The following is a 24,201-nucleotide window of genomic DNA, read 5'->3' on the forward strand; positions in this document are numbered from 1 at the left end:
AGATGCGGGCAGCATATTGCCTGCTCCTCGCTTCGTCAGCACGTCATGATGCGACCATTCGCACATTCTTTCTATTATAATTATGGATTTATTAATGGCCAGTATGACGAAACTCACGATGTGTTTTGGCTAGAAAAAATGATCTTTGAAACTTTCGCAGTAGGTGTTGCTGGCAAGAACTCTGCAAGCAGTGCAAAGACACGAATTGCTGGAGCAACCGGCAATCAGAGGTTCGCATACATCGTGATTTCTGCTGAACTGTCCTTTATTAATTTCTTTACAATCCCAGAAAGAATGGGTAAACCATGACCCGCTGACGTTGCGAGAAACATGCGATAAGCTGCCCGCGTGTCACTCCTGTGTTGCAGTGAAGCACAGCTCGTTTTCCACAGGCACACGTTTTGAATGACCAAGAGACTGTTTTTTTTTTTTCATCTTTCTTTTTCTTTTTTGCGCTGGAAGTAGCGAGGCTGGGGTGTTTCGACTGCCACTCGTTAGTATCGATACATTGCATTGCCTTGTGGCTATTAATAGCCGTCGTTCCACAATTCGCGGCGAAATCGGTATCTGGAACTGGCACATGGCAGCCAAATTTTTCGAATTAACCGGACTGGTGCCAGCTGCCGCCGCTTCAAATTATCCACTCTAACTTACATTGGAAAATACGGGACCGCAGAAATCCTTCGAATTAACCGGAATTTCGATATAACCGAGTTAGAATTAACAAGGTTTTAATGTACTTTGCTTAAGTGATATTTCTGATAAATGGAACAGTTTTATGTGCCCCCTTCGAGTTCCGTTTAAGAGGAGTCAACTGTACATAACAGCACTGCAGGATTATTTTTTCCGTAGCACAGATAGTTAAGATGGGATAGGTTATGCAAGAGAAACATGAATCGGTCGTTTAAATTTCAGAAGTACTGGTAGTTTGAGACGAATGGGTCTTGAGACGCTCGTGAATGCTGCATTTGAACCTACATTTACAAAATATTACAAAAGCTATAGTCCCTGCTGTACACAAGCTAACGTTAGTTTACATAATTGTGGAATTTTGAGTCCATGAAAACTAACTAACATTTCTTGGTAAAAGTGCGAGAATATTTGTTTCAAATAAAATGTTGCAGTGTTCTAGGACTGTTCTGAAAATGGTCTATTTAATGTTCAAAAACTATTTGAACAGTATTCGATTACTATTCACATTCGATTCGTATTTGATTCGGTTCCAAAATTCGCTATTCACACCACCTCTAGTGCTTACCTTTCATTTCCACAAGAACTTCAACCGGGCATTAAACAATCATTGTTGAAAACAACAGTGAACCTCAACACATACATTTTTTTTTAATTTCTTTTACCTTCCTCCCACACAAACACAAAGGCTCAATATCTCGCGGAAACAGTACAACAATCAACATTAATTGAGATGCCAAGGATGATGAACATCCAGCTTCTCACCCGGTGTCTCCTACCAGCAGCACAGGTTCATCAAACTGAAGTGCTCTCTGCAGCAGGTACGCCATGCGTCGAGCATCAGCAGTCCACACAAGATGGTCAAATCCCTTAGGAGCAACTGTGCATGGCACACCAGAGAACAGCTTTCCTGGGTCCACTTGACGCTTGAACTTCTTGCAGAGAACCTCTGCCACAAGCTGTGCCTCCTGGGGTCGGCGAACTCGTCCAGCCAACAGGGCGTATCCTAACAAAAGGCAACAACATTTAAATTTCACAATGAAGCTTGCAAAGTGGTTTCTGAACAGTAGATTTCGCACACAGTGAAAGAGAAGTAGTGCTGGATTACAACAAAGCTTTGGGGGTATAGGGGTCATTGAGTATGACTTTAGGGTGAAATTACAGAAATCTGGTTCAACAGTGCCATTGCCACAACATTAGCAAAATTTTATTACAGTTGAGCCTTGTGACAACTAAGTCACGTCAGACGTGAAAGAAAATACCCTCCTTATACCATTATTTGTGTGTAAGCATACACGTAAGTATTTGCCAAAAAATTGTATTCAGGTCTACACAAAGGAAACTCATATTGAAGAGGGCTGCAAAAGGGTTTCATGTTAGAACATGACTCTTGCTGATTCAATGCACAAGAATAATAAATTATGTACACATCTCGGCACCATTGTGATCATGATCACATGATCTGTGTTGGAAATGGCCGTTGACTGTCAAATGTCTGTACTTTGTCAATTGCCTATGTTCATCTGGTGGATTCTTTGGTGTAAAACTTGTGAAGACAACGGCAATAGAGACCACAAGGCTAGGCAAGATTGCCTAACATCTTTAGAGTGCATCTATTTTTCAATGCATCAATTCTGTGCACGCTCTAGGTGGCATCATAAGCCATGTGGTCCATGACCTCCCCATCAGAGAACATCACTGAGTACGTGGGACTATGTCTTCAGTAATGGAGATCAATAGCTGCCACACGTCAGCCATCTGGGCAGAAGGTCTCGTGCCATCTTAAGTTGTATCCGAGTTATACTACCGCATTTACTTGTGTAATACTTATGTTTGCATAATTCTCGTACCCCCCACAATGCCTAATGGAATGGAATAAAAAAACTTTATTTCAGTCCTGCAGAACGCACTTAGTGCATAGCAAGCGTCTCCCACGTAGAGACCGACAGGGAGTACCGTATTTACTCGATTCTACCGCCCACCCGATTTCCACGACGAAAAAAAAAAAAAAAGTAAGACATCGATTGCAACGCGCACCTATTTTTCTCGCTGGCCCGCACGATCACACCACTCGAAAAAACGACTCCTTTCGGGAGCGTCTTCCATTTAAATATGAGGTACGGCGAAGCTTGTGCCCATCTGACGTGTAACAGAGCATTGCCATCACTGTAGTTTTACCGTGGACCGATGTCAGCATGCGAACTTGCTTCGCCCCCTTCTTCTCGACAGTTGTAGTGCCAGGCATGTCGAAGTAAAGAGGCGTCTGATCGGCATTCCCGATTTGCCCAAGCAGGTAGCCGTTGTTGTGCCACAAGTTTAGGGCGAACCTCTGAAAACTGTGAAGCTTTTCATCGTACTCCTCCGCAAAACTTTTCGCATATGCCCGTTCCCCTTCGGAGGGAAAAGCCTTTCCTCTTCATAAAGTTAGTTAGTTAGCACCTGCTCGCTTTAAACTGGCTAAGCATTAGAGCTTTTTCTAAGGCTAATTGCATAGCCCGCACTTGGAGCAGTTCTGTCGTCACGGGCCGCCGTGCCGCTCAAGCACATACTCGCCGAGCAGCTCTTTAATTTGCGGAAACCAACCTTGCTGTGGTCCACTGAAGCCTTTGCGTGAAGCTTTGCTGTCGACAATCTTCCGCTTTTGTTTCCGCCAGTCCCGCACGCACGTTTCGGGAACTCCGAACGACCGCGATGCAGCCCGATTTACGTCTGTTTTGGCACACGCGATGACTTTTCTTTTAAAAGTGGCACCGTGGTGCACTTGTCGAGTTTTTAGAGTCGGCCCTTCCATGCCGTCGATGCTAATGCACACCAAGATGACGAACTCCTCAGCACACGTACGAAGTGCCACCCATGGAAAACATAGGCAGAAATGGCCGACGCACGTAGGGGGCGGCCATTTCGGAATGCCGATGGCAATAAAATGACCGTATTCATTTTTTTTTTTTCGTACTCGATTCTAACGCGCATGCAATTTATGAACTCGCTTAACCGGAAAAAAGGTGCGCGTTAGATTCGAGTAATTACGGTACCTGGCGGCCGCTTCGTGAGCCTGCTGGACGGCCCATTGCTGGTCGGCGAAACAAAATTTAGATTTCTTTTTCTGCGAGGAATCATCACAACCCTGAAAATTGCAGCAGTAATGACGTATACTTCTTTCAAGCACTGATGATGACAGTGCACGACAGATTAGCACTATGCGTACTGTCAACACATGGAGCCCCAATACAATCCAAGCCACAAGTGGCAAATACATGTTGCGTGATGCAGCATGTTAGCACTGTGTTAGCACATGTAGCGCACATTGTGTCCGTTCTGTGGTTATATGGGTTGATACAAAAGCTACATAGCTGCTTTCAAGTTGAAAGTGATCGCACCAAACAACAGCAACAGTGCCATCGGCAGACACTTCGGAATAGACGAGTTTTGTAGTCGCACCTAGCAACAGCAGCACGAGCAGCTGAAAGCCACCAACAAGACACACAGAGCTTCCTGTGGGCTTAAAAGACATGAAAATACTAACCGCAGGTTGAAGCGGCACTTCTTGATTATGTCAACGGTCTCCGCGCGAAGACTCTTGAGACACTAATTGCTAGTGGCTTTTAGTGTCTGCAGATACCGCATTTACTCGCATAATCCTCACACTTTTTTGCCGGAAAACCGATGCAAAGTTGGGGGGTGCGAGAATGACGCGGGGAAAACTTTCCACGAAAACATACAGAGCGAAAAAGACAACTAAAAGGCCGCAAATCGGGATTCTCACACCAGCAACTTACAGCAAGCTTTAAGAAGTACTAATTAGAATTTACCTCAACAATAAAAGCAGAGGTTCAACACAAGACAAGATTTATTTGAGACACAAAAAAAATTGAAACAAATAGTCGAGAATTAGAATACCACACGCAAAGCTTGTGGGCAATGCAGGCGTAGCGGTAGCGTTCGTCGCTGAACAGAAGCCCTCAAAAGGTAAGCGTAGGACGTCAGTATTGGGCTGATGGCTATTTAACAGAATCGTCCGCAGTTTCCTTCTGAAGAAATAAAGTTTACCATCAATCTCAGTTTTAGGCACACGGCAGACCCAACACGTCTTGGTGGCTTTCAGCAGCCGTCACCAGTAGCGAACACAAAACTCGTAGGCTCTGAAGGGCCTACCGGAGGCCTTGTTGCCAATGTTTAGTGCATGATCCATGACTTGCAACTTGAAACAGCCGTGTAGCTTCAGTACCGCCTCATAACGTGCCAAGTTTACCGACACAACAAACAAAACACGCCGCAACGCCCACTGGCCACTTCGGCTTGGCTTGAATTGGATTGAATCTCCGTGCAATAGTACGCTTGATACTTAAGAGATGGCGCCAGATGGCGTGCGCTATCATCATCAGTGGCTGGAACGAGCAGACGACTTTATTGCGGCAGTTTTCGGGGGTGCGATAATTACTCGAGGGAAAAAAATCTTGTTTTTCTTGGGCGATGTAGGGGGTGCGAGAATTATGCGAGTGCGAGGATTACGCGAGTAAATATGGTAAAACTTGCTTTGTGGTGAACCTGTCGTTTTAAGTCTTGATTAGTACTTCTCAACGCTTGCAGTTAGTTGCAGGTGTGATAACCCCGACTTGCAGCCGCTTTATTTCTCTTCTTTTTGGCGCTCTGCACAATTTTGTGGAAAATATTTCCCTGGTAATTCTAACACTCCCTAACTTTCACTAGGTTTTCGCGAAAAGAAAGTGTGACGAGTATACGAGTAAATACGGTAGTTGAACACTTCTTGAAAAAATGCGTCAATGAATAAAAATTAAGGCTGGTACCTTCATTGGCCAAAAACTGGTCCCAGTCAAAAAAGCCACCTGGGTCAGGAGTCCGGCGGTAGCGTTCAGCCCAGCGAAACAGGTCACGGAGAGTCATGTAACCATGGCGACCAGCAAAGACACCAGTCTCACGACGACGCAGCTGAAGCTCTGTCATCACAGACACCATCTTGACACTGAGTGAGCGGGGCAAAGAGCACCGCTTCTGTAAGATTTCTTCTAGTTCCTCCGGTGGCAGCTCCTCAAAGTGCAGCTCAAGAAACCGGTTGCGAAAGGCACGTGACAGCACCTACAGATCATCAGAATATACCCATAGAAACTTGTTTATTTCAGCATTTTGCTAGATTTATCACGGCTGCCCATTTTTAAAAAAGGAAACTTGTACTATGGGTCTCCATGTCACGAAACTGCACAATATGCTCTGACAGATACTGCAGTGAATGGCTAAATATCAATTTCGACCATTTCACTGTCATGATTGTCAGCCTAAAACAAAGCACAAAAGCATTTTTGTATAGCATACGTATCAGAATGCTGTTGACACTAGTAGAAATCAAGCAAAAATCATGTTCAACAGTAGAACACTCATAAGGCAAAGCGATAAAAATATGTATCATTAAATGTTTACCTCCAGCATTAATGCTACGGCAGCAGCTAGTCAAAGGTCAAGAAATGAGGCACTAACACAGGTTTAGTATGAAATAACAATGACAAAGCCATGTAGAGATCACCGTTTTGTTTACATAGAACTTAATTATTTTGAAGTCGATTATTTCAAAATCCCACTTAATTCAAAGTATTTCAGCGGTCCCGTATTTTTTAATGTCAGTTTGAGCAGATAATTGGAAGCAGTGGTTAGAACCGGTCCGGTTACTTCTAAAACCCTGGGTGCAGTATACGGATACCCGGTCCATATTTAGCCACAAAGCTGCGAAAATGACAGCCCTTGAAGAGCCACTAGGTATACTATAGCGGCAGCTGAAATATTCCAGCCTCGATACTTCACGCTTATACAGGTGGGGTTGAAATCTTACGGGAGTATTTTGAACCACACCACTGAGCAAAACAATGATAATGCCCACATTATCATTTGCCGCGTCTGTCAAATCCTTTGACAGACTTTGTGCATTCACATATAGATCTGCCAAGTTGGCGAATTTGAAATTCAGGGGACTCCTGAAACTGAGAAGTAGGGGTGGCAAAAAAAAAACTTGCGCACAGGTGTTCTTTTTTTTTTCTTCTTTGTTTAGGGTGGCAGAAATGTCATACACTGCTCCAAACGACTGCCAGTAACTTTTTCAGACGTCGGCGATCATACTAGGGCTCACAAATATGCGGCGTACACATGCATGAGTAATTGAACAAAATGTGCTACGTCTCGTGAGCACTGCAAACAGCCCCTTCAAATCATAACATGCTTTTTCTGCAGTGTACTGGTGTACTGCGGCAAAGGTGGCTTGAGCAGGGTTCAGTACGGGTTAGCCCCCCCCCCCCCCCTTTTTTTCGATGAAGTTAGGTTTAAGGTACAACTACTCGGCTCACTTGCAAGGGGCGTTCCACCAGATAAAGTAACGACGGCGCATGCCCATTGGTTCAGCGACAGCACCGGATATCTATTGCCAGGACAACGGAACTAACTCAACTCGCAACTTCAAGACAGGGAAATTTTTTTATGTACCGTTATGTTGACCAATGGCGTTACCAAGACGCCGGCATTCGCAGCACGTCGACTCAGTTTGCGCTCGGAAAAAGCGGTATGCGCTTCCAGCTCTGGTTGCTAACATGCCATAGCCACGTTTGCTGTCTAGGAAGTTCATATTTCTCGGGAGGCGTTGGCGGCTACGGCAACGCATTTCTGTCTTGAGGTTGTGCTATCCCACTGATAGGTATCTGCTGTGGTCAGCAGCCCGATGGGTGCACGGCTTTGCTACTTTATCTGGTCGTTTGCATCTCGCGAGTGCCCTGACCTAATGGAAATATATACCGTATTTACTCGCATAATGAACACACTTTTTTTCTCGAAAAATCGGAGCAAAGTTGGGGGGTGCGTTTATTACGTGCGGTAAATTTTATGAAAACTTTTTCAGGAGAAAGAAAAAAAATGTGGTAATGCAAAAAAAAAGTTAGGTCGCTTAGTCTTTTGCATTTTAGATATACGTACACTGTTTGAAAACAGCTTCTTTGTTGCACTTTACTCATTTTCGGTGGTTGATTGTACTATCTTCTGCAAGCTGAACCTGAGCCGCCGCCTGCGCACGCCATAAAAACGCTTTGCGACTATCTTTTCTCGCAATCGTTCAACCGCAACAGTGGTATCTGCTTGTGATCTCGAGGGACGCCCAAAAGCGTGCACTCAAGGGGGAACAGGGAATGAAGGGACAGTTATAGTGATGAAAAAGAGAGGTTGAAAAAGAAAGGAGGGGGGTCGCAGCAAGCGACCAACGTCGGTTGGCGCAGGCAGTTTGGTGACTTTCGCTCGCTGTGTGCTTATTAGCTGCGATGTCTCTACACTCGACCTGCTCGTGAACCCCACTGTGCCGCATAGATAAGACAGGGGATGTGCCGCGCACGGATATTAAGAAAAGCAATAGGCACGCGGCAACAGGTGAAGGGGGGGGGGGGGGGGAGCGAGCCGAGGTGGTTGAGGGGGGTCGGCAAAGTAAAAAAAAAAAATGGAAGAGAGCCAATGGGTGAAGAGGCACCAGGTGTCAGTTAGCAGGACTGCAGCGGATGAATATAAAGAAGCGTTTATTACGCGGGGTAAAAAAAAATTAAAATTTTGATGACTGAAGTCGGGCGTGTGCTTATTATGCGAGTGCGGTAATTACATGAGTAAATATGGTATCTAACACCATGGTTTAGGGTTAGGGTCTGCGCGTTTGGATTGATTGAGGAGGCAAACTGGAGGTAGACAACTTGGCCTCCATTTCTCGCTAAAATTAGCGAAACAGAACATTTTGAGGCTGGTCGGGCATTTTGGCACAGCATGGCGTAATTTCAGCAAAATTCATGGCTGTTGTACCGCTGAGACTTATACTTTTATACACTCACCTTTCTACCACCATAGCGACCAGGTGGATTCTGGGTTGCAAACAGCATGAAATGCGGGTGGGCACGAATAACTTCTTGCGTTTCAGGAACGAACAACTCTCGGTTATCATCCAGCACCTGTGAAAAGATGAAGATACCCCAACACCATAAACAATGATTTGCAGCAACAGTGTGTTAAAGGGACACTTAATGGAACAATGAACCAGTTTAGACTGATAAACTATTCTTGACTGCCATTGATTCAGTGAATATGAGTTCATTATTGAAGGAGAAAATGAAGGCAAAATGTTTCATTTTTTAACTTCACACCGAAATTTTTGCACATGAATGTCAGTGTGACATCTATGAACAAAAGAAGTGTATATTTAAAGGAACACTCCTTAAATTTACGCTTATTCATTCATAGCGAGTGTCGTGTTCAGGCCGATTCGATGCCTTCAGGCAGTATGCAAGAGATTATTGGTCAGCAGCCAGCTCATTAAATCACATGCTACATGACTCCAACAAGCAAAAAGAGTGTCCATACTCGCTGCAAAGGCAACAAGCGGCGCTTATTGACACTCCAACGTTTAATGCACGTACTATATAACCTATAAAGTAGACCGGGGGGATGTCCGCCAGCGGAGCACAGCGGTAGAGCATTTGATGCGCTATTTGAAGGTCACAGCCTGCCGGCAGCAGGTTATCTTTTCGTCTGCTTTTCTTTATTCACATTTACATTACAGTTACTTGTAATACCATTGCCTGTACTTTTCTTGGCATCATTGTATGGTTGTTCTCATTATTAGTGTGACATTTAGGATTTCAGAGAATATTTTCGTATTTTTAGCCACATTAACTTAACAAAATCTAACCAAACTTGGCATGCCAAGTCTCTGGCACCTTAGAAAAAAGTCAATGGTGATCCAGCCAGCTAGGATTAGGAGCAATTTTCGGTGAAGAAAAAGTCTGTTCTAGAGTAGATTTCGAGCAGTGTTATGACCGGCACAGCAAGGAGGTGGCTTGCAAGGGACGCTCATCGGCGTAACGGTCAAACGCTGTCCGCGTCCTGCAGGAACGCGGGAGGCGTCTGTGTGCGCCGCAGGAAACGCACATCAGCGTCGCTGGGACACACAGCCTGCGTCTGAGAAGATGCACGTGCACGGACGAGGGGTATGAAAAGCGCGTCGCGTGTGCGGTCGGGGCTCTCTCTCTCTGGAATTCGCTGGCCCGCTCGTCTCGAGTGCGCTCTGGGCCCTTGTGATGGAAAGGCGCGTCTGTACGCTCTCGTTGCAATGTACTTCTCTTGCAAATATGTAAATTAAACGCATCTTCTACTTGTTCGTGAGACGCGTCGCAAGAGTCGTCCTTCGCCGGATCCTGGGTGGCAGCCTCAACCCCTCCCCGGGCATATCAACTGGTTGGCAGCGGTGGGATCGGTTCGTGTTCTTTCCTGGTACCGATGCTGGTGAGTGCTCACTTTCCGTAGAAATTCTGCCAGGTGTTTTGGATAGATGGTGATGTTTATCCAAAAGGGTAGATTAGTTGCTGCTTTGTGAAGGATTGGGTTTATTAGAGGTACCTTCACGGCAGTTTGAGCAACGGAAGTCTGCACTGGGTGACCATGGACTTGAACAAATTGAGGAAACCGGATTTAGTGCTGTTGTGCCAGGAGCTGGGGATTGAGGTGGCGACTATACATAGAAAGCCACTTTTAATACAGGCGGTTAAGGATTCTGGCGCGGATTCGGAGGAGCTCGCCGAGTGCTGGGAGCTAATTCAGGAGAGGATGAAAAGGGCACAAGAAGTCGAAGAGCGAGAGCGCCTTATGTTTGAAAGAGAAATCGTCAGGCGCAAAGAAGAAGCGGAAAGCCAAGAAAGGGAGCTTGAGCGCTTGCGGGTTCAGCATAAGATTGCAGAGGCAAAAGGCGCTAGTGATCTGGAACAGAAAAACGAGGCAATGAGACGGAAAATTCAGCCATCCGTAAGTGTAGTTGCAAACAGCTCTCAGGAATGCGAGCAAGATTTTTCGAAGGGAAGCAACTGCATTGTTCCTCAGTGTGTTAACCAGTCCGCCGGTCTAGAGGGTGAGAATAAAGATGATTTGGTCGAAAATAATTTAGACCGCGCGACTGAGACAGCTGACGCAAGGGCTGACGTGTGCGAGGGCTGACGAGCTAGAGATGCAATCGGGAGGCTCGGAAACGAGACGCAAGAAGCGGCGCAGACGCAAGAGACGTCGAAGAGCCGCGAGCGAGACAAAAGGCACTACGCGTGTTGAAGAAAGCTCGCAAAATTTGAGCGTAGCAGGCAAAATTAGGCGTTTCGCATCGGCGTCAAAGTTGCCCTGCATGAGTCCGAGCCACCGGACAACAAGTAAAAGAACAGCGGGTTCTTCGCAAATGCAATCAAGTGGAAGGCACCAGCGGAAAAAGGGCAGGCCACAGCGCGCATCCTTGCGACCGAATTCGCAGCAGAGGTTTAGAGCTTTCCGCGGACAAGAGTGTCGAAGAGGTCCTGAGAAAAAGGCCACAATAGCTAAACACCGCACGGGAGTGAGCCCAAAGAGGACATCGCCACTCTTTCCCACGCGTTGCTCGAATCCCCTCCGCCGGGCTGACCGAAGCCCGCCGAAATCGCGAATGAGGCGTGACTGTGCCGTTCAGCTGGAAGCACGTGCGCGTCGTTGCCTCGGGCGTTCTTGAAATCCGCCAAGACCTCGACCGCCACGTGTACGATTGAAGTGAGGGACAGCTGTAAGCTGGAGAGTCGGACACAGGGGTTTTATTAGAAGCATGCATGTTTGTTTAATTTTGATTTTACAGTAGTATGCCTGTGTCATCTCCACGGTTAGTTTGTTTAGCTACAGATTTCACTTCTCGTATTTGTAAGCATTGTAAGCGTTTTCAGTTAAGTTGATATGCGGAAGCAGTGGCCCGCATCAGTCTGCCGACTGCCTGAAATTAGTTTTTCTTCGAGTTCACTTGGTCACCACCTCAGTGTAGTCTTCTGTTCGGCAATAAACAATGAAAGGAGCTTCGCCCTAACTTGAACCTAGCGAATCTTAGGAGGGCTGAGTGCTCGCAGTGTCAGTGTTCTGTTTGTGTGCACCCTCCCCCACTAAAGTCGGGCAGCTACTGGCCCAGAAAAAAAAAAACAGCCTCTGAGGACGGCAACCTTCATTTAGCGCCGTGTGACACGACCAACTATGGTGAAACCAGGCAACGGCGACTGGGACTCTGCAAATGTTGATGGTCCCATGCTGTGACCAAGTGGGCGTAGCGCGCCAAGTGGGGTTGCCATTCCAAGGTGTGGGTGTGCGGTGGATCGTGGCGACGCCGAAATGCGCTTGTTGGGCGATCTGCTTTGTGCTGTGCTATGCAAAGGTGTGCTGTGCTGTGTGGTGTGCGTGTATGGGTAGTGGTTGACAATCAGTGAAACACCCGAGAAGAAGCACAACGGCCACTTTAGGGAGCAGCACCACTGCAGCCCTTCCGTGACCTCTTCGGGCGGCGGACGGGCTGTTTGACCGGCACAGCAAGGAGGTGGCTTGCAAGGGACGCTCATCGGCGTAACGGTCAAACACTGTCCGCGTCCTGCAGGAACGTGGGAGGCGTCTGTGTGCGCCGCAGGAAACGCACATCAGCGTCGCTGGGACACACAGCCTGCGTCTGAGAAGATGCACGTGCACGGACGAGGGGTATAAAAAGCGCGTCGCGTGTGCGGTCGGGGCTCTCTCTCTCTGGACTTCGCTGGCTCGCTCGTCTCGAGTGCGCTCTGGGCCCTTGTGATAGAAAGGCACGTCTGTACGCTCTCGTTGCAATGTACTTCTCTTGCAAGTATGTAAATTAAACGCATCTTCTACTTGTTCGTGAGACGCGTCGCAAGAGTCGTCCTTCGCCGGATCCTGGGTGGCAGCCTCAACCCCTCCCCGGGCATATCAGCAGGGGGAAGTGTGTTTTGGCGCAGACAAAACAGAATTTAGGACCACTTGGATTAGAACATGTCTAACTTTTTGGCGAATATTTTTCTTAGTGTGCCGACTAGAAATGCTGCTGCAATGTAAGCCAGGAGACAAGGCCAACATCCAGAGATCAGCAATCAAATCAAAGTCTTAGCACGAAAGAGTGCCATTCTTTGGCTTCACTGCACTGCAAAATATTTGCGTTGAAGTGAAGCATTAGTGACAAAGCAAGCATGCACATACAATTTCTGCGAATGACAGGTATGATAAGGCCATTCCAAAAAGAAAAAAAATTAGAAAGACCTCACCAGAAAACTAGTAGTCTAACAATGAAGGAAGATGGAGAAAACTCGTTGCAAATGAAAATATACTGTTTGAAATTGCCTGCATTCAGTAGTCACCACAACTCACAACGGATGATGTTCCATTGTTTTTAGAGGCATGAGCCCCAAATAGCATTCTCCCTTGACTTGCACGGACTCTGGGTTGAGCACTTACTCCCCGTTTTTCTAATAGTATTTTGAATAAGTCCTTTAAAAATAAAACTGGTATGAAATAAACTGCTATGAAGGTGGCAAGGTCAATCCGAGAATAAAGGGGAGGGATGCTCTTCTTCAAGGCAGCCTTGAAGATAAGTCTGCTATTTGAAATGCTGGCTTTTGCAGCGACACTCCATGTTCAGGAATTTTTCATTTTAATATGCTGTCAAGATGTGACTAATGGGTATGAGTTCTCGTGCTATAGTTTCCCGCGAACAGGCCAGATCACAGAGGACAACCGACTGGTTATGTGGAAGGCATGTTGCCGTTTTTTGTTTGTTTGTTTGCTTGTCTTTGCACTGTTTTAACTATGCGAAGTCTACGTATCCTCTAAGTTTCTAAGTTGTAATTATAACTGTAAAGGCTCTTCTGCCAAAGCTATTCAAGCACTGGCATGGCTATGAGGAAGAATAGCAAAAAAACTGCTATACAAAACACCTGGGATCCATCAGGATTTCTCTCTCATGGGAAATGATAATTTTTAACTCTCGAACCAATGCCACTGAGACTGCAGTTTCTACGACAAGCTTTTTATTTCGCCTTAATAGGCAGCCGTCCTAGTAATAAGCAGAGTAAAAGGCAATAACATACTTCCTCCTATTCATTTTTTTCAGACTACTGATTCACTTAGGAGCTCTTCAAGTGAAATTGCACATACATAAAGAAATGATGTTTCTGAACAGTAAAGCCATATATTCCATTGCCTTTTTTTTTTCTAGCAAGACACACAGAGCATAATCTATATCACATGACACACACACACAGCTTGTCTATAAGGTTAACATTACATTTGCAATTTTTTTATGAGCTCAAGTTATACTGCAAGCTTTCCAGGTGGTTTAGCATTAGCCTGCATACATGGCACACAATTACGTAAAGTTTATGTCATCTAATAGCTAAGACAAAAATTCTTCCACCATGCACTGACCCGGTTCAGAGCCTCCAGAATTTCTGAGCATGCCAAATTCAGCTCATCCAAGATGATCCAGTGACCTTGGCGCATGGCTTCCACAAGTATACCTTCTCTGTAAGTCAACCGGCCTGTGCCAGCTTCAGCCCCATAGCTGCCAAGATACTCCTGCAGAAAAAATAAGATATGCACTCTTAAAATTGACACATTTTCATGAGCACCGTACCACATCAAATGCACTGTACCTGAAAACAAAGGATGGGCAAATATTCGTACAAATATTGCAAGATTCAAAACTCGCTTTGACAAAAATTTAGAACTCTCACTTCTACGAATGTTGGTTTAACAAATATTTCTAAGTAGCGAACTTTTACAAAATCCCTGGTACCGTAATATTTCAGTAGAATGAACTTGATCTGTGTATTAGGGCTCATTTTTTAGACCAATTCAATAAATTTTTTCAATCTGCAGTACTGGCATGGTCAATGCATGCCGCCCCCGAATTGCCATACGTCGGCGATACACAATATCCCATGTACTGACACGTTCAATGTTAAAGGGAACACCTGAGCACATTGCATGTTTAGATTTCTCTATTTTATGGAAGCATAATAGCTTAGATATGCATAAGACTACTGGTGGTTGAAAGTTCTGACTCCTCTCGACAGACCAGTGATGTACATGCAGATTGTTTTCATAACCACTTGCTGTTAGAGGGGCAGCAATATTATTGGTGTGCATTCGTGTGTTCCCTTTAACAGTGGATGGTACTGTACATACAGTGTCACCGAAGCAAAGCAGCCGTGCAGAAGACAAAAACAAGCAACTTGTGCTTCAGCCCTAAAGCAGAGCTGTCAGATTTGGAAAGTGTTTCCTCTGTTTGTACAAATCCGAAGGAAGAGTGCAACCAAAAAGTTTTAATGGCTGAGACCGGCCTGTATCTCTAGCCGAGGCTGTAGCATATATTACAAAGTTACAAGACTTCATGTCGCAGCAACAAGTTATGCAAGAGGCAATGCACAGAAATGTGGACTCTCTGGACAGCCTTGCTTATTATTGCAATTTAAGGGCACCAGTCCAAATGAAGATTACAGAATTCTTTTCAAAACAAATTGCATTTCACAAGGCTTGTGCGAATATTCGAACACTTCAAATATTCAAACGAATAATACAGTACTGAAATTTGCTTTAAGTCAAATTTAAATTATTGAAAATTTCGAGGTACTTGGCACAAACGAATAAAGATATACAGTCGAGCCTGCTTATAACGAACCTGAGCGCGACATGGCATCTATTCGCTGAATCCCGAAGTTCATAGTAAATGAAACACAGCTTTAAAAAATGTTGCGAGTGAAAACACAAACTTTTTTTGCCCCAAAAAGTCCGTGATGCGCGTTTTTCGAAGAGCAGGAGTGATAAGGGCAGTCTCGAGTTCCTTTAAAACGGCAGGGTGCTCGTTCGCCGAGGCCCGTGGCATAAGCTCCATGAGGCACCGGCTCCAAAGTTTCTTCGTTCTTGCAATCCGATTCCTCCAAATCGCTCTCGTCACTTACTTCACTCACAATGCCCCAATCCGTGCACGGTTCCGCAGTGTCAGCATCATCATCGGCCGTAATTAAACCATCGCAACAGATGTCCCACCAGCTCTCCCAGGTCGGAGTCGACAACGCGCTGCCACAAATCGCCGCCGCAGTTCGGAAGCTTCAGACTCGGCATCGGGCTCGATGTCGACGAAGTCGGCCTCGCGAAAACAGTTTCGCGCGCATGTCGTCATCACCGCCGCCCACGAAATATTCACCATCTCCACAGCTGAATATGGAGATTCCCGAAGCGGCAAGTTGGCTGCCAGGTGGTCAACAGCTATGAGCAAGCGCTCCACAACGCGGCACCTAACACGCGGATTACGCTTTCGACGTTTTGATGAGCGGCAGAAAAAAGCGTGCCAGTCCTCCCGTCGGCCATCATGACCACACACGCACACCAAGAGCAAGCAAAACGCACACACGCGACACACTGCCAGAACGTGTAGAACAGCTCTAGGCCCGTTTGCAATCAGACAACGAAACTAATTCGAGCCAGCGTAGCGGGCGTCGCGGAGCGGTGGAGACGGGCGAAGGGGTTGTGGTCAAGATGGAAGAGACTTGCGAGAGAAGGGCAAGGAGTAGCGATAAAGAGAGGGGAGGATGCGGCGGAAGGGCGACCTTGAAAACCTAAACACACGGGAAAGAGGCAGGTTGGGTAGCTTGCTTGAAAGGTCCGCGGTGATTATAAAAAAGCAGTCGGGGCATGGAGGAAGGAAACAACTTTCCTTCCTCCATGGTTTGGGGAGAGCGGCAACTAGAGGGTTGCAGAGGCAGGGTCGGCGTTTAACAATAAGAATGTATGGGCACCTCGCCGATGCCTGATCGATGGTCGAAATTGGTTTCCTGAGAATTCGGCAGATCACTGACTTTGTTCGCTGTAATCGATCAGTGGTGCTCAGAGACGTTCGTTGTAAGTGCGATTTCGTGCCATTGAACCAATGTATATTTTCACGATCACGGGGATATTGTTCATTTTAAGCGAAAGTTCGTGTTAAAAAGGGCCGTTATACGTGTGCTCGACCGTATTAGAATACTGTGTAAGGTTGTTTTAGTGTGTTGAGTTATGTATTGATACAGCTGACGATATCGTTGTTGTAAAAGCAGTTAAATTATTGTGTTTACTGGTTTGCTTCGACCGCATCTGCTGGGTTCGTTCGCTCAGCGTGCCTCATTTCTAGAGACCACAAGCTCTATAAAACACTGACGTAATAAAGTATGGCCACACCACGGAGAAGTGCTCTTTTCGCAAAGTCTCTTCTGGCTAAGAGCACAGAATGTGCAAAGGTATACAAGCCATGCACTGATGCTTGCCGAGACTGAGCGGGCACATGCGATCACAATCGCACCCTTAAAATAAAAGTGCACTGTTGCTGCTCAAGCTACCACCGCCCCCAAACACTCTGCGTCTTTTTATGCTCGTTCAAGACAAATGGGGTGTTTCCTTTCTGCTTGCACCTTAGACAGGTCTGGTACACGGGGCGATGTTATCGCATGCCCCTCTAGGCGATAGAGAGGGGCCGGCTCGTTAGACCTCTGCTTCGGCAGCAGTCTTGGCTCCTACTCACGTGCTTTTACTCAAAGGTAAAACTTACGATGCGCGGGTGGGCTTGTCATCAATTTGGACTTTATACAGAACATGGCGGAGACGGCAAAACCCTGTCAACGGTGTCCATATAATTGCTATCGCAATAATAAAGCAGCTTATTACCGCTAAATAAGTGTTTCGAGTGAACTCTGACTTTAGTTTTCCTTTTCTTAATTCGTGCATTCCTTTTAAAATTTTTGTGCTAAAACAGCAAATAACGAAAACCTGTTCATGATAAATTTGGGGGAAATTTTCTAATTTCATTATGCCCTGATTTATCCGTATTTTTGTTTCCAGTCTCTTCAGTTCGGGGCATATCGACTTAACAACGCCTTCTCAGATGCGTAGACCAGAGCCAACATTACCCTTAGAAACCAGATTCCTCTTCACATGATATGGTTACCTCGAGATATAACACATGCTTGTCAAGTTTTATTGGAATCTTTCAGTACTGTACCAGGTAATTGAGCTGTCAATCCTACTTTACTCCAGCTCACCTCAAGATCCGTATGCTCGTGGTTGTTGACACGGACGCAGACGTGCCCTGTGCGAGCTGCAAGCCAGCGCACAAGACTGGTCTTTCCAGCAGAAGTCTCCCCCTGCAAGAGCACAGGGTGACGACCACAGGCTGCTGCCCTGGCCAAGTCACGCAGATTGTTTCGTACGGTGGACGTCAGCACATAGCCCGGAGAATCTTGAAGCTCCAGTGGACCAGTGGGCACCCAGTAGCCCTCAAGCTCCACGGCCTTTATGCCACAAGGGGCTAGCGGGTTCCGAGGCACCTTGGAGCCAAGTAAAGTCTTGCGAATCATGCACTCCACTGCAGCATGAGAGCTGCGGTCTAGGGACGTAAGAAAGCTCAGGCAGAATCCCTGCGCAGTAAAACAGGATACAGTGAAATTTACATTGCATAGCTTATATTGCATGTGCTACATAGTTCAATGCCTCTAGCTATGCGTAACTAGCGTTTTGCGAGAATGAGAATTGTCATGGAAGCATGTGACCACATATTCTGCAGCATGCACAGACCTGGTACAGTGAGTGTGGCCAACTGTTGCAGGGGTCAGAGGCAGCATGGTGCAGGGCGCGGCACAGGGTGCGAAGGCTGTAGTGGGGTCGGCTGCCCGTGCCATCGGTGAGGCCCTCCTGAGCAGCTTTCCTCAGGCTCAAGTAGAGGGACACGCAAGTTCGCAGTGGTGGTGACCCACTGCCACCCAGATAGGCAGCTGCCACCAGCTCCAGATCACTCTCCTCCAAAGGCTCCTCCAGGTACACCTCCGTGAAACTGACAAGCAAGAACACTGCCTTATCATTCTCATTTGGATTTTTCAATTCTCACATTTTGCACATGTGGCACTTCTGTTTACCATCTCAACCTGTTTCTAGCCTTAAGTTTTAACACCACGTTAGCTGCACCAGTTCTGAAGCCAGTTTATTTGTTTTAGTCACCTCACTACCATGAGATGCAGCGCTTCTCATGGTGCCCCATGCGTGTGATGCTGCATTGCTGATGACAGTGGTCTTGTTCAGCATGCATAGTTCAGTGTTGAGGCGCACTGATGAGCACCTGAGGCAGCAAGCGACAGGGCGGGATGGGTGTAAAAAGATACACTTTATGCCTATAACCCCAGTGCATCATAGTCGCGAGATAACATCAGAATGTCATTTGACCATAAATATGGCAACTAGATTTCAAAGAATTATTTCTTTTAAATTGATGTTTCTCTTCGCAGACTTCACAATTAGTACTTCCAACCTTTTCTGCAGCCTCTTGCGCGTAAAAACAACAGCTCTCAGCAACCATGCCACATGTAGTAGGATCGATTTCAGTATAACAAAGTTTCATATAGCAAGGTGCTATTTTTTTTACCAACTTCATTACATCGAGGTTTAAAAGAAGTACTCATTCTCAATAGCCACTAGCAGGACTGATAGTAGCGCTAGTTGGTGATACATTATGGGCAGTAACAGAGCACAAACTCACGGGACGAAGAGAAGAGACACAAACAAGCGCTGACTTATGTGTTGAGATAATTTGTATATTTCAATAAGTTCTTCAGTTGAAAGTCGGCGTTTGTTTGTGTCTCGTCTCTTTGTCCCGTGAGTTTGTGTGCTGTTATTGCCCATAACACTAACCACATAATTTCATTATCTGCACAAATCTGATGCCCATGCATGTGTCCAAGGTTTAAGAAGCAATATCCAGGATCTTTCACTTACCGGCTTCGAATGCCTGCAGGCAAGTCCTTTTTACCCACGTCTGTGGCAGGGTTCATGCATGCAAACAGTCTGAATTCGGGGTGTCTTTCCAAAGGCTCTTGATCCCTGAAAAGAGCATGAAAATGTAACTGTGAGTACAAAAACTAACTTAATAAACCAGTTAGGAATACCATCTATTCAGGAAGGTATGATGCATATGCAACAGTATCACCATTTAGACATTTGAACTGTGAAAGTTATCATTTGGGGCACTAATTTTCTTGTTTACTAGACAGGCAACCTAGAACTGCTTACACAGTGAATCACATGAAAAAATGCTATCAAATTTGTACGATAAAAGGTGGTAAGCTCGCACAGACAGTGGGAGAGCATTAAAAAAGGGCTCCAAGTTTGCTCTATGCATGTTAGAAGAGATGAGAAAATAAAGGGAAGCAAATGCTTCCCTTTCAATACTCATCAAGAGGTTTGGGTGTTTATGTACCGTATTTCAGGGACCACAGTTTAGGGGAAGTTCTCAAAAGAAGGAACTTTGCACTCACAGCCCGTTTTATGTATGATTGCGCTCGCCTGCTTGGCAAACGGTGCACTCACCCAGCGCATCAAAAGGTCTAAAGTCACTACAAGTATGCACCAAAAAGCTGACTCGGGCGAGTTGGGGAGTGCAAAATATGCGAGTAATTTTTTTTTGTAAAGTTGGCTAAACGCTAGGGGTGCCCAAAGTATGCGAGTATATATAATATATTAGTCTGCCTGTAACACCTTATAAAGATAATTTCACTAGAGTAAAGATGTGCTGTGCCGTGAAAACACCTATCCAGGAGAAATCTAGAAAGCCACGAAGTCTCACATTAAGGTTGAATGAACACACACTCGAACCCACTAACAATGATGCCAGTTTTAACAATATATTGGATACAACAACAAGAAGCTGGTGCACCGTTATCAACATTTGTATGTTTTCTATGGTGAGATAACCCACTTACAGAAATGCCCGCACATCGCATTATCGGTTACAACGAGTTCTGACTGTTGGGTATTTTTGCCAAAAGGTTGTGAAACTTGAAATCTTCGAAAGGAAGAAAACAAAAAAATTAATCTACTGAACACCCACCCATAACCCTGACATCTCACAACGCATAGCATTATGACATTGCGGCAAGGCTAACTTTCAAGATACGCTGTGGCGATGGAGCAGGGGTAGGTGGCTACTATTCATACACTTTCAGACACACAATTTGAGTACTCAATTGTTCAGGCTTGGAAGACTTTCAGTGTCCCAAACTCCAGACATCATATCACATTGGCTCTACGGAAATGGTAGCAGCCCCATAAAATCGTGTACCCATTTTCAATCATGTTCGAAAATTGACAGCTTTCTCATCCTTATTATCAACGTCTGTTGACATATCCCATCTGATACAGGTGAACCTCGATAATTCGAACACGAAGGTGCCCAAAAATTTGTTCAAATTAAAAGAAGTTAGCTTTAATGAAAGCTAAATCAACGGAGGGCTCACCATGCAGTGGCACACAAGGGGGAAGTCTCAGGAGACTTACATTTATTCACAAATCACAGGACATCCATCATTAATTAAAGTAATCGATGATGTGCGTTGTGGGAATTGAGGCTAGCCCGCTGCCTTTGCGCGGGCTTTGCCACCTTTTCTGCCGTTCTCATGTCCCGACACGTCTGCCCTCCTTTGCTGTCTGCCGCGCTGGCAGAGCGGAGTGCCGTTTAACCCCCTCACCCGGTAGCGGATGTTGACTGTGGCGCCGCGTGCGGAGTCTCCCGAGAGGTTTTCGCGCGCTGTGTCGGGAGCGGGCAGGCAGATACTTTCCGGGACTGCAAACGGTGAGCCATGCAATCTATTCCGTCCGTCGACTCCCAACACTCGGGGCTCGTCGTACTTCGCTGATGGCGCCTCGCGCCCGAGGCGAACGCTCACCTTTTGTTGCCCCACTGCGTACGCACGGCCGAAGGGCAGTACGGTGTCCTAGTGCGTGGCCTAGCTACGCCGCCCCATCTCCCTCCGAAGCCAACGCGAGCACCTTTGCCCTCGCTTGAGCAACCGGGCCTTGGTCCCGGTGTCTCCGTGGATCACCTTTACCGCGGAGACGTGCTCGTGGCACCCTGTGTAGTACTTTATGCTCGTGGCGTGGATAAGCCTATTTGCTTTCCCGCCGCGCCTTTGCAACGGGCTGTACTGCGTTTGGTGTTGCCACAATGAAGTGTTGCGACTTTGAGCAATATCGTGTTCTCGCCACGGCGACGGTTAACGCGTACCCTGCGGCTCGCTAAGACCGGACCCACGCTGGTGGCCGAACTCTTTCGAAATACGTGTACACCACAGCGTCTGCATACGTTTGCCTTGCAGCGAGTCAATCAATTTCGCAAGCAGCTTGCAAAGCATTTCTACTTCGGCTTCAGCATTCTCCTGGCAAGAGAAGTTCCGCGCAGCAATTTTTAGCGCCAACACTCCCTAAAGAGACGATGACTGCATCTCCGCTGCTACACTCTGCAGCCGTAGCGTGGCCAGCATGTGACGAGGAAAAACGTCTCCACGTGTAGAGAAGCAGATCGCTATTTGAGAGAGAACCAACACTCCATGGCAGCTTTTTTTTTTTTTTTTTGCTCTCTTCATGCGCACTGTTGAAAGGAGAAAAGTGGCAGGGATGGGAAAGGAGAAGTGTGGCACCGGCGCATTGCAGATTGGCATTTGAGAGAGAGTGAGCACTTCGCGACAGCTTTAGCAAATTCGAAGGAAATAATAAATTTGGGTGAATAATTTCAAATCGAATTCGAATAGTATATATATGACATATTATAACAAAAAATGTGCACATTTGTTATGGACTCATTAACTAGCATAATATTTTTTTTTAAAACAAGGCCTGAGCAAATGACATTTCCTCACATCAAAGAAAGCGGGAAAAAATTTAATCATTACTAGCAGGACTTGACTTTCAGTATGTGATAGCCAGTAAAATATGTTACTATTTAAAATTTGCTATACTTGGAGTATATAAGTTGGTATAACAAGCTTTTAAACTTTAAAAATGAATCTATGTAAGAGAAATATCCTCATTTCACTTTAAAGTGAAACTTCGCAACAATGCAAATTTGCCATGAATATGTGTTTTGACTGCTTAGCAACAGTTCACTGCAGAGAAACCACTTTTACAAAAAGGCTAAATGCGAACTAAAATACGTTTGAATAAGTGCTTTCACGGCTTAACACTGTGTCACTGCAGTGACACTACCTTTACAAGATGTCACATACAAATTAATATACATTTGAAAAGATGCTTTCATGGCTTAGCACCACTCTACTGCAGTGAAATTGCCTTTACAAAATGCCATATATGGATTAATATGCACCTATTTGTTCGTTTCGAATAATTCAAAATTTTCAATAAATTAGATTCTATTCCAAGCCAATTCAAATACTGCATTATTTGTCCGAATATTCAAAGCATTCGAATATTTGCACAAGCCTAGAATTGATAAGATTCATTTTTGTTCTCTCATGAGAACTTGAAGCCCATAGTGTCAGTTCCAGCAGTATAAAGTTACGATGTTGTACAAGCGGCTATTATTTTTTTATTAATGAAACCAAAGATTATAACAGAAAGCGTCAGACAAAGCAGAACTGGAACTGTACCCTCGCTCGAATAGCACCGGTGAGCCACCATCTAACACGGGAGCCAAGCTCTCTAGGGCTTCTCCTTCGGCCAGGTTGATTTCATCCAAGAGAACCCATGAACCTTTCTTCAGAGCTCGTACAAGGGCACCCTGCACATAAGAAACCAACAGACTGCCTCTAAGCTCAAGTTCCATTGATCATATTAGTCTGGAATATGATACTCTCCACAGGGAGTCTATACTTATACGGGATACATTAATCTTGAAGTAAACTAATAAGCTGTACTTGGTAAGAAAAAAAAGCAGTACAAAGGCTACATGCAGAACAGCAGCAAACCGCCTGCGTTAACTGCTTCCACACTCTAGTTGTTACTCACCTCAATAAAAGCAAATGTCAACTTGTTCTCGGCCTGACGTGCTTGAGCCTCGGCTTTCCGCAATTGCTCCCCAAATGCCCGCCAGCACTCTAACTGACCCTTGTCACGGCCCGGCTCTGCAGGACATGCAATGATAGAAGTAAATCACCCTTGCAGCTGCTGCAGTATCTTTTAGAATCAATGTTAACTAAAAACTGCTTTCTCATGCAGGAACTTTAACTGGAATTATATACAGTCAAACCTCAATATATCGAACACGGATATATCGAATTATTGCCTATATCGAACGGTTCCTATATCACGCGGGAAATCGTATGCATTATTGATTTTTTATTTCGAACACAGTTTGACATATAATGGATATATCGAACTCAGCCACCCCACACTGCCCGCGCTCCATTGACAGGCGGCGAGCTTTCCCGCAACTCTCGAAAGTAGTGGTAGAGCGGCGGGCGTTTACGAATGCTGCACACATCGATGGCGCCGAGAGCGCCACTATAACGTAGCGTCGTACGCGCGCCGCAGCCTTGCGGTAGAGGTTCTTGAATGAGAAAAGTGAAGAGAAAAGCGCGGAGCTGTTATTTTCTTTCAATACGAAGGCACCGACACGGCTTCGCGCCGGGGAAGGGGGAAGTAAAGATTGAGGAGGAAAGTATAGGAGGGAAAGGACGCAGACGACTGTCTCGGGCGCGGCCCGCGCTGCCTCTGGGAAAGAAAAAGCAGTCAGGCGAGCCGTCATGGGCACGCCATGTGCGCGCTTTACACCCGGACTCACACCGCAGCCTTGCAGCTTGCAGTCGTTGCAGTCTCTATGGTGTCAACGGCACACTGCGCACTTGTTGCAAGCTCCTCCCC

At 45.9% G+C, this 24,201-nt stretch overlaps 1 protein-coding gene across 1 annotated transcript in view; it reads right to left on the minus strand.

Moving 5' to 3' along the window:
* LOC119174009 (midasin) overlaps positions 1-24,201 on the minus strand; it is a 213,071-nt gene that overhangs the window by 155,686 nt on the left and 33,184 nt on the right. The window contains exons 12-20 of the mRNA XM_075894860.1: positions 23,347-23,462; positions 22,989-23,119; positions 19,327-19,431; positions 18,136-18,391; positions 17,604-17,978; positions 13,957-14,106; positions 8,547-8,663; positions 5,496-5,784; positions 1,456-1,696 (exon numbers count right to left, since the gene is read on the minus strand). Coding sequence (XP_075750975.1) covers positions 1,456-1,696; positions 5,496-5,784; positions 8,547-8,663; positions 13,957-14,106; positions 17,604-17,978; positions 18,136-18,391; positions 19,327-19,431; positions 22,989-23,119; positions 23,347-23,462 — 1,780 coding nt within the window. The remainder of the gene's footprint in view (positions 1-1,455; positions 1,697-5,495; positions 5,785-8,546; positions 8,664-13,956; positions 14,107-17,603; positions 17,979-18,135; positions 18,392-19,326; positions 19,432-22,988; positions 23,120-23,346; positions 23,463-24,201) is intronic.

This window comes from Rhipicephalus microplus, chromosome 5 (assembly GCF_043290135.1).
Source record: "Rhipicephalus microplus isolate Deutch F79 chromosome 5, USDA_Rmic, whole genome shotgun sequence".
Lineage (NCBI taxonomy): Eukaryota > Metazoa > Arthropoda > Arachnida > Ixodida > Ixodidae > Rhipicephalus > Rhipicephalus microplus.